Source organism: Gymnogyps californianus, chromosome 7 (genome assembly GCF_018139145.2).
Source record: "Gymnogyps californianus isolate 813 chromosome 7, ASM1813914v2, whole genome shotgun sequence".
Classification (NCBI taxonomy): Eukaryota; Metazoa; Chordata; class Aves; order Accipitriformes; family Cathartidae; genus Gymnogyps; species Gymnogyps californianus.
This window is the reverse complement of record NC_059477.1, coordinates 20,069,208-20,083,603: the sequence shown is the minus strand read 5'-3', so window position 1 is coordinate 20,083,603 and position 14,396 is coordinate 20,069,208. Positions and strand designations below refer to the sequence as shown.

At 39.5% G+C, this 14,396-nt stretch overlaps 1 protein-coding gene across 2 annotated transcripts in view; it reads right to left on the bottom strand.

The window, feature by feature from the left end:
* Positions 1-3,921, bottom strand: part of OLA1 (Obg like ATPase 1) — a 106,014-nt gene extending 102,093 nt beyond the window's left edge. The window contains exons 1-3 of one of the 2 annotated variants that reach the window (XM_050900288.1): positions 3,877-3,921; positions 3,476-3,576; positions 1,464-1,607 (exon numbers count right to left, since the gene is read on the bottom strand). In XM_050900288.1, coding sequence (XP_050756245.1) covers positions 1,464-1,607; positions 3,476-3,576 — 245 coding nt within the window. In that variant the 5' untranslated portion in view covers positions 3,877-3,921. Of the gene's footprint in view, positions 1-1,463; positions 1,608-3,475; positions 3,577-3,876 lie in introns of those variants that run through there. The other variant, XM_050900290.1, reaches the window with a different exon arrangement.
* Between the last annotated feature and the right edge of the window lie 10,475 nt (positions 3,922-14,396).

Below are 14,396 nucleotides of genomic sequence, written 5' to 3'. Positions count from 1 at the left end.
AATTCAGTATATTTACTGAGTACAGATTCAGTAAATATACTATTTTCATTAATATTTAAGGGTGATTTTTTCCCAGAGAGAGAAAGTGAGTTTGCGAGTCGGTGAACACACACACAGGTATTTACAATCTTAGCACTCCTTGTAAGGATAGATGGTCAAAGGCAGGATGAGGGGAGAGGCAATAATCTCTTTGTCTCTTCAACCATTAATTTAGAAGTAGCCAGTCATAGCTAAGTGAGAAGAAAAAGAGATTATTGATGTGGCCAAAGCAGCAATAACACTACAATTTAGAACACATTCGCCAACAAAACTTAAAAGCCACACCATTATCTCTCCACAATCAACAGCCAGAAAGTTTTGTCTGAAATTCAGCAGTTTTGTTTTATGATCCACACAGTAACAAGTATGCTTAATACTCACTTGAGCAAGAAAAACAAGATAACATGTTATAACAGTCCACCTAAACAACTCCATATTAATGCATTTTTCAGTATTTAAAAAGTGCACAGGAATTACAGATGGAAGCAACTTGTTTGGACCTGAAAATTAACAAATGGATTTTTGATCAGTGACTAATCAATCTTTTTTTTTTTAATTGTGAGTGTGATCTGGCTCTAAAACTGAGGCCCAAGTGTTGAACAAAAACAGACATGCACACTAATTCGCCCTATGATTTATATACACTCACTTTATTCAAGATACCTCTGCAACTAACTGCAAACTGAAATTAACAAGTCACAAGTGTCTATTTAAGTTTCTGTTTTCTGAAAGCACCTTAAGTTTTGCTGTTCAAGCAAAAACCCAGTTCCCACACTGAAGATATAGAGCAGTTTACAGCAACAGTCAATAGCAAAAACCATTGATATGACAAAATGAATACACTCCTAGAACAAGGAAACAATTAGAAGAGACATATTGTAGGAATATCCCTGAGTATACCACGTACCAAGTAGCAGAGCCTATAAAAAGGAGAGAAAGAGTCAGGGGAAAAAAGGCTGCCCATAAAGCTTACTGTCAAAAGACTGAGGACAGAGGTATGTTGATAGATATTTGTTTGGCTACCTACAGCACATACAATATTCTGAACAATACAAAATACAGGATGGAAATTTTACAAATGAGCAACCTCATGACACGTTAGGTATGTCCACTACTGTTCATTGTCCAAATCTCTTCAGAAGATCCTCCAAGTCACCTGGGAGCCACCACCTTCAAAGACAGGAACACCAAGCACCATATGGTGCTGAGCAATGCCTAGCAGCTCCTAGATTTCTCATTCTCATACCACAAAGGTGGGGGGGAGGTATAATCCAGGTACATATATAATTTCACATTCTAAAGCAGATGTCAGTAAAAACTTAATAAAAGACATTATAGTTGCATTAAACTTCTATGAAAACTTTGGGTTCAGTAATACTATTTCAGCTGCTTAACTGAAGGAAGATATTAAGAATTTGAGTTACCTTGGAGGTTTGTGATACTGGCATAGGAAGTCAAATCTGTCATCTGGCACAGGTACTCGACTCTCATTTGGATCAATAGTACAGAAAGGAAAATTTTCTGCTGCCGCTTGACTCTTTGTTAACACATTGAAAAAAGTCGATTTCCTATAAACAAAATGCACACATTCTTAAACAAGTTCAAATTAGAAGCATTTAAAAGGGCTGGATAGAAGCATATCTTATTTCAACCCCAAAGCAATACTGAACTTTCCCTTTACTTCAAAAACAGCGACCACTGCCCTGATTCTAGTACAAGACACCTTCAAATACACATACGGAGTGTCCCATTGAAACCAAATGATGTTTACGTCTCTTCCTTGCTCTTGAAAATGCCCCTAAGTGACCATATTGCACATGTCAGTTAGCAAAGAAATTTTAAGTCATAAGCAAAGCACAGCTCTACTGGCCACTACTCGTTTTCCTCAAGCACAAAGTGAGAAACCAATAAGGATGCTTGAAACTTACTCTGAGTGAACTAGTTTTGCCAAGACTCACCAGCTCTTTCCACAACTGTATTGTTTCTTCAGATTTATTTACCTATTAACACAATTTCAGTATCTAAGCAATAGAAGTCAACAATCAAAAGAGAAATGAAGGGCATAGAAAGCAAACCACATCAGTTAATCAATTACAAGTAATCTTTTGTGCATATGAAGATACAGTTCTACTTCACCAAACATTTTTCATCCTTGTTAAATATCAATGGAAAAAACCTGCAAGTGGTATCAGGGAAAAAAGAACATTCTCACTTAAACCAAGTAGCAGATTATTTTGTTAGTTGGCATTTATTAAACCAAAAGAGAGCAATTATTGAGTTATTGCTAAGAAAAAGTTCTTAATCAACTCCTGAATCTTCCTACCATAAATATTCTGGGGTTTTTTTTTTGGTTTCACATAACATCTCAGCCACTGGGAAAAAAAAAAAAAAACAATCTGAAAGCTGCCTTGCATACAGCCAACATGCTCAAAAGTCAGTCACAATTTTCTTTGAACGTTACATCATAACATAACTGCAAATACTATTTTTCCCCATTGACGTGTTATATAATGTTACTGCTAAGTATTTCCTTCCTGGTGTGCAACTTACCTACACCCTGAAAAACAAAATAAACGATAAGACAAGAAAGCAGTACTTACAGCTCTGAGACATGCTCAAAGAGTTTTCCTCTAAAATTTAAAGATTTAAAGTTTGAGAATGCTGAGAACTTCTTTTAGTAAATATGATACACAAATTAATACCAATAGTTTCACACAGATATTCTCCAGGTAATTCATCATCCTTTTTAAGTGCCTTAAGTACAGCTCCTTTGAGGAGCCATAACAACTACAGATGAGAAGCTTGACAGAGAATAACAATTAATCTTCCATCATCTCTCCCAAACTGTAACTTACGCAACTTTTTTCATTACAAACTCTGAAGAAGTTTCAAGAATGGAAGTCCTCTTCACTGCTAATGACACTTATGGTATCATTAACCCTCTCCTGTGCACATCATCCTCTCCAAAAAAATAAAATATAAAAAGAATTTGTATGCACGTGCATGTGTGTGTATGTATTCGCATAAAAACGTGCATTACATATACACAACAGTGGAAGTAAGGAAATGCAAAAGACATAGTATTTTATAAACTGCAGCAATCGCTAAGGCTTTTTTTCTTTTAATTCTTCACTATTATCTTGTCCAGACTTGTACATACCAGCCTCACGCTACCTCAGTGTTTTACATCGCTCCACCTATAAGTAGTTCAAGCTAAAGATACAAGTCTATCACTGAGCAAAAGGACTTAGATTGTATCCCTCAGCTCGTATACGCATCTATAGGCACCTATCTTCACCCAGAACCTGTGTCAGGTCACTCTACCTGGAGCAGAAACAAACTCGGGGACAGCGGGGAGCCCCGGCCTGCCGGGCGGTCCCGGCCCGCTCCTCCGCCCCGCCGCCGGCCCCAGCCCCGCGCTCCCCTCACCACCTACCCAACGTTTGGCAGCCCGACGATCCCGATCTTCAGGGACGTCCCAAACCTTCCGATGATCGGGTGCGATTTAACCCCGTCGCCTCCCTTTTTCGGGGGCATCTGAAAGCACAGAGCAGGGTACGCTGAAGGCCCCGCCACAACCCCAGGTCCCGCCGCCCACCCTCCACCCCGTCTCTCCTCCCGGCAGAGCGCGGCGGCCGCGCCGGGGCCTCCGCCTCGAAAAGGCCGAGGAGGAACACCCTCCCCCACGCCGCGCTGCCAACCGGAGGCGCGGCGCCTCCCAGGCCCCGGCAGCCCCTCAGTCCGGCCTCGGCGGCTACCTCACCGCACTCCCCACCGCCTCCCCAGCCCGGCCCGGCGGAGCAACGTGAGGGAAGAGAACGGGCGGCTTCCCCTCACCTCAGCTGGCGGAGCGGGGCTGCTTGCTAGCCCGCCCCCGGCCTGAGAGGAAGAGGCGCGAGCGGCCCCTCGCACGCGGGCGCGCCGGCGGAACAGGCGGGGCCGAGGCCACCCATTGGTCGGGAGCGGCGCGAGGGGAAAGGTCGCCCCGGTGGAGGGCGGCGCCGGCGGGACGCGGCGGCGCGGAGCGGAGCCTCCGCGCCGCCGCGTCCCGCCGGCGCCGCCATCCCCTCCCTTTACTCCTCCAAACCCGTTCCTAGGCGTCCGTCGCCTTAACGCAAGGGCGAGTGCTGACGGCGTCGAAGCGGTCGTCATTTTAAAAAAAAAAAAAAAAGTGAATAAAGATTATTCCGATACGTTGCAATCAAATGTAATTGCATTTACTTAATGAATTACGAGGAACGGCAGCTCGTTTTACTATAAAGCAACCTGCAGAAGTGCATATCCTAGCTTTAAAAAGAGCATGCACAGAGGAAAGATGACTGGGCCACAAGATACACACAGATAATATCATTTAAACATTAATGTTCCCTTCAATAATAAATTACTATTTTACCTTCTTGGCTAAAAAACAAAAGCCTCAATACAAACATACGAAAGAGGAGCGGTAGGAACTGATGGTGATGTTTGTCTGTTGGGATTGTGGAGACCCAAAGCCTCAGCCGTGCCGGTTCCTCCCCAGGGCTCCCAGTTCGGTGCCGTGCGGGTCTGGGGCTCAGGGCAAGGCCAGCGCTGGCGACTGTCGGAGTCCCAAAGCCTGCGGCCGGTGGGAGGGCTGGTGGCCACGGCAGCGAGCCCCAAGGAGAACACGGGCCACCCAGAGCTTCATTCCTGGAAGGAGCAGTTGTCGCCCCTCTCCATCCCCCCTCCCAAAAATCAGCAAGGCGCAGAGCCATGCCTCTGGGAAGAAGTGCCAAGCGGTGAAATTGGTCAAAGAAAGATGATGGGGCAAAAAAACCCCACCAAACTGGGGCCGCGTGAGGTGCAAAACCAGTCTGAGGAATCCACGCGGAAAAGAAGCATCCTCCCAGGGTTCCTCACCCTCTCCTGCCCTAAGAGTAGAACAAGGTCTTATCTCCAGACTACAGGTAACACAACTCACTTTTTGATTTACTCTTCTAGCCATTGTGTGTAACCCTCTCTCTGAGGGATGGTTCCCTCGCAGCTCCCCGGCAGGCACGCAGTGTGGGAATAAGCCACAAACAGGACAGGCAGAAGAACTCTGCAGCCCTGAGCGCATGGTGCGCTGAGCCATCAGGGCTTTTTCCCATAACAGCTTATAAGAGTTACCTAGTTTACCTGCTGTCAGAACTCCCAGCTACTTCACAAAAGTGAATATTTGCATCCTTTCTATACAGAAAACTGCAATGTGAGGAAAAGTCATTTAATTTCCCAGGCCCAGTGACTCAGAGCTGGAGGCAAGAGCAGAACCCCAGGGACAGTTGCTGCAGATGATTCCAATCTCCACCTCCAGAAGAGGAGCACGAAACCCTGCTGTGGTTCTTCTGTCCAGCAGGATCCGCCAAAATGGGCAGGAGGAAGGAAAAGGGGTCTGCAAGAGTTTACAATTGTGCTAGAAAAATTATCTCCACACAGGGGTTCCATTTAACCTGTAAATAGGAATTTAGCGTAATGAGTAATCATTATTATAATAACCTGCATTCTTGCTGCTTCAGCAATGGCTCTACAAAATCAATTTTGCTGTCCGTAAGAAGAACAACACAGGAATGCAAAGCCTGTTTATTCAGTCTTCAGATGCAAGGCTAGATTTGACCCTCAGGTCAGTTCTGGGAAGAAGTGATCTGTTTGAGAAGTCAGTATTTCTAGGAGGTATTAGGTAACACAGCATGTAAATTTAGGGTTACACTGACAGTTCTCAGAATAAAGATTTTTTTTCCATTTGCTGTTTCAAACAAACGAGTATATAATTCTAATCTGTAAACAGAATGAAGATAGTTAACCAGCTCTAAGAGTCATTAAGGTCACCAATTCCCCTGCATAGCATTATTTTGATTATATAATTTGTACAGAAAAAAAGATTTCAAATTAATATGAGTTAATAATGATTACACCTTGTCTGCATTCTGTGTCTAGATCAGTTTTTTCTTCTGTCATAAATCTGTGCTAACGTTATCTTCAGAAACCACCAAGAATGTAAATACTTGCCTTAGTTGTATGTGCAATTTCCTTTTGTGAGTCTTTTAAAATATTTTAACTGAAAAAGAACTCCTTTTTCATCTAACTTCATCTAAGTTCTGTTAAAAGAATTTGCCAAAAATAAATAAATAAGTCTTCAGCAAGAAAACAACAATTCTCTCAACCTAAATTGGCCCTGTCAAAATATGTGATGCTGTTATTTAGGATGTCCTTCTCTATAGGCTTTTTTAGTGAACGTGGGCTCCAAAAGCTTTCTGAGATGATTATGGCTTGCAAGGACACTGTGAACAAGAACCTGGACCCTTGTGGAAATAACAACATAAATGAAAGGGAAACATCAAGGCACAAAGAGTAACGCTGTTCACTGCAAGCAGAGATGTGGGCTCAGATTTCCTGGTATTCTGTTTCCCGACCCAACAGTCCTGCACCAGAGCAGGAAGAACTGGAAAGGTGAAATACCCAGTGCCCAGAGAAGTGCCCTGAGCATCCGTATGCGTTTTGGATTCAAAGGAGCACTGGTGGTTGGGCACACTACTAGTTTTTTGTTCATGCTTATCTAGATATTTATAAAGATGGCGTATGGTCAAGAGGAGCCCATTGTAAACACATTGGGATTTATTTATAACAATTCACACGGCAGTTTAACAAATAATAAAGTAATCACCCTCTTGAGAGGATGATCTGGGAATAAAATAGAGATTTCAAGAAGAAAAGATGAAACATTTAGAATCTATGAAAAATTAATTGTGGAATGTTGTAGAAGTCAGACCAGGACTCTTCAAAAAATTAAAGACATTTTCTTTAACTCAGGCTCCGCTTCTCTGAACCATTAAAGACAGGCACCATAAAGTGTTTGCCTGCTAAGAAAATTGAAGGAGAGAAAGCAGTAAAAACTGTTCTTATAGCATGTCCTATTTTAAGTCCATAAGATAAAATTCTCAAAACTTGAAAAACACCGGAGTGAAGGAGTCAAGGTGAGAGTATCATCAGATTATATATCATCTCTGTCACAATAAAAGGAATATAATCTTGAACATTTAAAAAAAAAAAATCTTTTTTTTTCTTTTTTATAAGAAAGGACACTTTTACTAAGCCTAATTTGGAATTACACATAAAAAATGGCTGTTACAACTTATTCTTTTTCAGTGAGATGAGATTTTTGCAACAATATAGTTGAGGAAAAGAATGCTGTATCTGTTCAGAGCTTTTCTATTAGTATAGTGATAATCAATAATAGTCAGTTCTTGCTGGTAATATGCTTATATGGTCTTTATACTGTCTTAAAATCTAACACTATACATTTAAGAGAAAAAAAAATCAACCCACTAATTCAGATTAAAATATAGTTACTTAGCTGTTGAATGAAGTTAATGGATTACTATACCAAACATTCAGAAATATTGAACTTAACCAAAAATATTTATAAATAACTGCAGAGCAGCCCCTGCATCCTTCACATCCCTAAATTACAAACTTTAGTAACCAAAATTAGCTTCCTTTTCAGGAATGGAATAAACACGTCTTAATTTTCCACCCTTCTAAAGTTCAAGACAGCCCACTTTTATCCATACTTGTCCTGAAAGGAGGGTTATGCAAGACTATTTCACAGCACCAATAAGAGATAGATTTGCCTAGCTCTATTAATAAGACCACAAACTTTCTGAAAGGCTACTTTTGGGGAGCTTTTCCATTTATTAAATTTTCTCACCATCCTAACATTTTGTCAGAAAATTTTGTTGTCCATCTTTTTAGTGCAGGCATGATAGCTCTCAGAAGATAAACTTTTTGACTGTCTTCTTAAAATAAAAATATTTAACTCTGCTGAATATTTGTTTGTGACCAGGAAGTTGGTATTTATCTAGCAGCCAGTTAAGTTTAACTTTGTTTTGTTCTCACCAGTTCATAAGCACAATACAGGCATAAGCAGTTTGCTACATGAAGTAAAGGAGTATATATATATACTTATATATATATATTTATAAATATAAATATACTTATATATATAAATAGAGCCTACAATAGGTATAATTCTGATTTTAGCTGTCTGGGAAAACAGCTGAACTGTGGAAGAGAAAAAGAAATTTTTAAGATCCTGACTACTTTCGTTGCTGTACTTCAGTGTGCCTACATATGGTACAAAAGTCAGTGCTGTGTGTGCAAAAATTTGCAAGTTTGAATATAGTTTTTTAGTTTCTGCTCTTCATACAACATACTGTAATAATGCATCCCCCCCATTAATCTCTATATCTAATTTACTGTTAGTAGGGCCACTTCACTAAATAGAGATACAGGACTTCAAAGCATTTGATTCCTTCAGCTAGAAATCGTCTCTTGGCAATGTAACACTTCATCTTACATGCTTTTGATTTCAAGTTGCTTTTAGAGTCATGGTTTGCCTTACTTGGTTGAATGTTTCTATCCCAATCTGTCATAATGGTGAAAACCTCATTTTAAACTGGCATACATAGTTTAAACCATAATAACCTTAACCATATTGCATTCAAAATGTGTTTTATAAGTTTAATGGGAAAAAACATCTAGAGAGCAGTCATCTCAATGTCAACTCTCCAACACAGAAGTACTGCACAAATACAGCTTATTGTACAGCTGGAACACGTGCAGCAGTCAAAGAGCCCTGGAGCAACTCTACCTGATTAAAAACAATGTTTAAGGGAGAGTAATAAAACAAACACCTTGTGGTTTATGCCACCAACATACTCTTTGCTTTTTGCTGCCCAGAACATATATTTACTGCAAAGTCACCGTTAACTGCAAAAATAAGTGGTTTTGTAGAACTGAAAGAATAAAGACAGAGCCCCTGATCCTTGCTGTGACCAGGCAATGTTCAGTGCAACCCAGGGGGTGAGACGAACACAGCTGCTTTTGCACACCACCGCTCCCCAATTGCCTGGGTCCGTGCCACTTGGTGGGAGCTGGATGGCTCCCAGTAATAAATACACTCAGCGCTAAGAAGAAACACTAGTCAAGGGCACGGTCTAAACTAAATCGAGTTCTGTGAAGTTTAAAGGTAGTCATCACCCAGCTGAACTGTCTTCTAATACAATATTTTTAAACGTTATGTTTGGTAGGGTTCAATAGGGTTTGTTCTTTTAACTGTGGATTCATCCAGTTTCATAGAGAATCTAACATTATACTGTTCTTTATACGCTTAAATTCATACTATACTTTGCATTTTATATTTACTCATTTTCATGCTTTTGTATTGTGCTAACTGTCTTTGTTTTAAGAATGGTAACAGGTTGTTAATGATGTTAGTGCTGCTCCAAAGTCAGTCAGTCAGGATTGCTGTGGTGGCATAAAGCATCTCTCACCCCTTTCTGCAATATCCCAGACTTTGGCAGTCTAGAAGCATATAATGCAGAACAGTCTGATCTGCCACATATTAATAATATTTCTAGAACATGAGTTTGGAAATTTCAGCTGAATTTCATAACTTTAACATGGACGATGTCACTAACAGGCATAATGCATACTGAGATTTTCATAGTGAGAATAGTGAAAGACAGAGTCGCTCACAGAAAGAGAGAGAAAGCCAAGAAGAGAGAGGTACTATAGTAGGAGAAATTACCTGGGAATTAATGAAATTTTAGATCAAAAATTACAGGTCTACTTTGAACTTTTCAGTAGCCTAGCAAAATGACAGTGTAAAAGCAAGTACCAATCTCAAATAAAAATAATTCTATGATTACTACCAATAAAAACAGAGGAAAATATCTTAAATTGGGACTGATCATGGAGTGGGCAATACTAGGCTTTTTCTAGGCTTCAAAGATGCTAGCTCCATTCTAGCATGACCACATTCTTTTTTTTTTCCTACAAATGAAACCCTAAGACATGAAAGGACTGTTAGAAGAAAAGAAATGGTAGTGGTCTAAGAAAAAAGTTTAGATTTCATTTTATTTAGTGCTGGGGATGGTAGCACTGAAGAGTGGATTAATCAAGATGCTTGATAGTTGAACAACTAAGTATGAGAAAGGAACATGAGTGTAGAATACTTCTTGTGCCTTGAAGGGTATTATTGAACATGGAAGGAGATGCTCTAATCTACAAGTAGGGAGGCTTCTGACTTGGAATTTGGGCTATACCTGTATAATTATTAAAAAAACCCGAAAAACCCAAAAACACAACCTGCAAGAATGCTGACTAGGAATAAGCCCACAGAAGGACTTATTCTGGAATCTGTTTTCTACATATCTTTGGGCATCTTCAGGGGCCTGGGAGATACCTGCAAGGAAGAAACTTCAGGGAAAATTACATTTTTTTCTATAACTTGTCTCTAACCTCTAGATTTTGTGTGAGGGGTGAGTTTGAAGTTACAACACAGAAAGCTAAAATAATATAATATTTGGCATTTAGTCTAGATTTTTTAACTGTGTGCAGTGAAATGTCCATGCAAGAATAGTAGACTCTTGCTAGCTCTCAAAGACATTTAATGTTTCTCTTCTAGGGCACAAAAATGTTTGTGATGTAATATTTTTATGATAGATTCAATGACTTCATTTTGTTTCATATGTTGAACACAGTACAAAAATGTATTGAGAGATCTGGATAATTGAACTCAAAAACGTGTTCTCAGAGAAAAAGCCACAAACCTCATTCTGGGCCTAGCCTAACGCACATTAAGCTAGTTATTTTCTAGCCTGATAAGATACAGTCTATTCTGATAGAACAATAAGATGAGTTACCTAATAAACTACATCAGTAAAATGAAAACTATACTTTTTATGCTCTACATATAATTTGCAAAATGATTGTAAAATGAAAACCAAACAAAACTTTGAAGGACATCATGCAGCAATTCTTCAAGCGTTCTAAATTTTATTTAAGTTTTATTTATTTTACTTTATAACTTCAGGTTATAAAGTATTTTGTAACCTGAAGAGTTCAGATAAAACTGATTAATACTATTCATCTACATTTCTAGAGGCTGGGAAAAACAGTTACTTGTGGGCAATAGCTAGGACGCCATTTGCAAAATAGCAAAGAATTCTTTAAGTTTTGGAAAATCTGCAACCTTTACCAGGTCAGCCAGAGTTCTCATAAAAATTGCAACAGCTGCAGCTCTTGCTACAGCAATGATGGAGAGTAACTGGCTGGATGTGGAGCCCAGCGCAGTACGCTGAAAGGGGCTGTGACACGTTCCTCCGGGCTTATTCATTAAAGCACCAAAGCGCATCATACCTACGCATGTAGAAAGATGATAACAGGGATATAGTCTGCACCTTCAAGATGCGATTGCATATGAAAATGTATGAAATTTCAAGAGTTTACAACAGCAATCGTCTAGAAGTTTTGCCTCACGAAGGTACCTTGTTAGGATGATCAGATGGGTGTATAGCTCAGTCCAATTCAGAAATACTGTGGTAGCACCACACACCCCTAGAGAAGGTGGGATGACGGTTTCTGTTCTACATTAGGATTACAGTGACCTCTGTAAATACAATGGAGATTTATTTTGTAGAATGCTTCAGTTTACATGTAAATACTAATGGCAAACTGCTGGTATTGTATTCTTCTGGTTATGATAAGAATCCAGTTATTACTTCCTACTAATTCAGCTACTATATTATAAAAATCCAATTAAAAAGGCAATTTAAACCTTGGATCATATATATATATTATTTTTCTTTAATTTCATGGTAGTGTTCTTATTTATAAGAAAAAGTCACAATACAATTATGCCTCATTTAAGCATTCAGGAGAGGACCTCTTAGCTACTTTGTAACTTTGTAATTCTCTAGTTGGAAAAGCTTAGCAGCTCAGCAAAGCTTCACTCAACACCAATGGTTTCCCCATAATTTACTTACAAAGTTGTTCCTAACTTTCTATTCCAAACTGTGCAGTACTCTGATCTATAAACGTGGGAATTGCCATGTTGTAACTTAGGAAACAACTTGTATATGCACACTATTAGTGCTGCCAGCATAAACCAAGAGCCCACAGCAACTGCAGAGATCCTAACAGTCCTCATCTCTACAGGTCAGTAACAGTCACAGTTGCCTTGCAAGCACCATCATCCAGCAACAACTGTTAGAGTGCTGATGCAGCTGAATACAAACCTGTGTTTAGCAGTCACCTTCCCATTGTATCCCATGCCCTGTTTTCCCAAAAAGAGAATTACCTTCATGTCAGTAATAGGAAGAGATCCCTGTCCTGCCCTGCTAGTTACTGGGATGGAGGATACACACAGCAGGACAGAATGAGGCATGCCGGAAGCGCTCACTGATCAGCCGACAGCCTGAGAACACCTCTGTGGAGGAGTTCTGGAAAGACAATGAAATCCTATTACCAAAGGCTGGGAAATTACTTATCAAGTGGTAAAGCTTACTATCACCATGTTAAGAAATAAAACATGATCACATAAATCCTGTTGCCTCACAATCCTAATATTTTTGTGGGTACAACCAAAGTATGACTTAACAGCGTGGATGCTTGGATACAGATTTTGCTAATGTGGATTTCAGAACCCAAATACATTCTGCACAGGGATTTTCAGCCAGATTTTAACTATGGGCTGCCACTATGTAATTCCTGCCCCCCTGAAGAAACATGAGAGCATGGCCTACTGCAAATAACTATTCTTCTGCCAAATCTAATCTACATCTTCATATACATTTATGCCAATATTTTAAATCCCAGTCTTCCTTTTAAACCAAAACTTTGGCTTACAAGGTATTTTTATTCCTCTCAATAGCTCTACATAAATCATAACGTCTTCACTACAATGTAAAAGAAAGGTTAGTGCATTTACAGCCAGCGCAGTGAGAACCCTAAAGTGGAGAAGACTGCTGATAAGCTGGGGGAAGGCACTGAAATAACATCAGTGACCTGCCATGAGAGGAAGGAAAAACATGTGGCCACTCTTGCGTCAGATGCAAAACCTTTAATAGTTTAATTTGTTACATAAGTGAAACAGATCAATTGACTGCATCTCTGCAACACTGAAATTTTGCCTGTCACAAGGAATTTTCATAGGGAAGAGCAGCCTTTATTGGGAAAGGTACTCACCCGCTCTGCTTTCTCGCTAAGGGAGATCTTACAATGCTTGACATGCCAGTTACAATTTACAGGACTCCTGACAACATCATCTGAGAAATTACACATTTGTGTTGGTCTTTTTTTAGAAATCAGGTTCTTAAAGTGTGACCCCTTGTTTCTAACCATAGGCTATCTGACGAGAAGTGAATACAGTTGTCAGCTGGTGGGGCAGAAATTTTTAATGTCAAGAATCCGAGACTCTCTGAAAGCTCCATAGCCTGTAGTCATGGCTGTCTAATATGAGTGGGTAGCTTAAGTAATTTGGGAAGAAAAGTTTATTTCCTGCCTGCACAGAGCTCTGACTGCCAACCTATATATAACATATATTTATTCTTTTTTCATTTCAGGGTGGGCAATGAAGTGAAATATATTACTAAGGATTTGAGGTGCCTAGCTCTCTTAGACTGCTTGAAAAAAATCAAAAAGACTGGTACCTGAAGATACATAAGATCCCTTTAAGACATTTATAGATCACTGGATATCAGAAAATACTCTTCTCCTCTTACTTTCCTGAATATCTCATCTATAAACCATTGTTTTAAAATAAATGTATGTGCTGGTAATTAATATTTCTGTAGTTCTTTTTTAAGATTTATGTTGTGATTGTTTATCACATTTCCCATAATAACGTCTTTTGTGAATTCTGTTCATTTTTGTAAAGGTCTCGTGATCCAATCTTCAACCTATTTAAAAGAAAATGCTTTGTGTGCCATTTTGTACTCGTGGTCGTTTGGAGTTCTATTTCAGCTTCATTAATATTGATGCAACTTGTCTCTCCACTCATTCTCAGCAGACTCTTCGAAATTAATGTTCAGCATTTGCTGTGATTTGTTTCTGTTTTGTGCTTCATCCCTGAGTCCAGCTCTTCTCTAGTTAATTTTGTTTTCTTTATTTTTATCCACTTGCTATGACTGTTCTACTACTTGTGCCACTGTGGTGTGTCAGTCCTTTATGGGATCCCTGTTTCGTCTCTGCCTTTCACTGTGATTTTCCGTCATTATGGGCCTCTTGAATAAAAATGTAGCCCTTGTTTCTGACAAAGTCCATGTTCCTTTTCTTTTCTTTCTGTGTGATTTTCCATCATTACAGTTCTTAAATTTCTTGAATAATGATATATACTATGAACAAATGGATGGAGCAGTAATGGCTTCATCAGTGTTTTCTAAAATATATCTGCAGCTTTTAAAGCATACAGTGCTACAGCAGATTCTGTGCCATGTTTGTAAAAGCATGATTTTAAAAGTATATTTTGTAGTCTATTGGTGACTATGCCACTCTGCATTAATAATTTGCCTTCTTTCTAA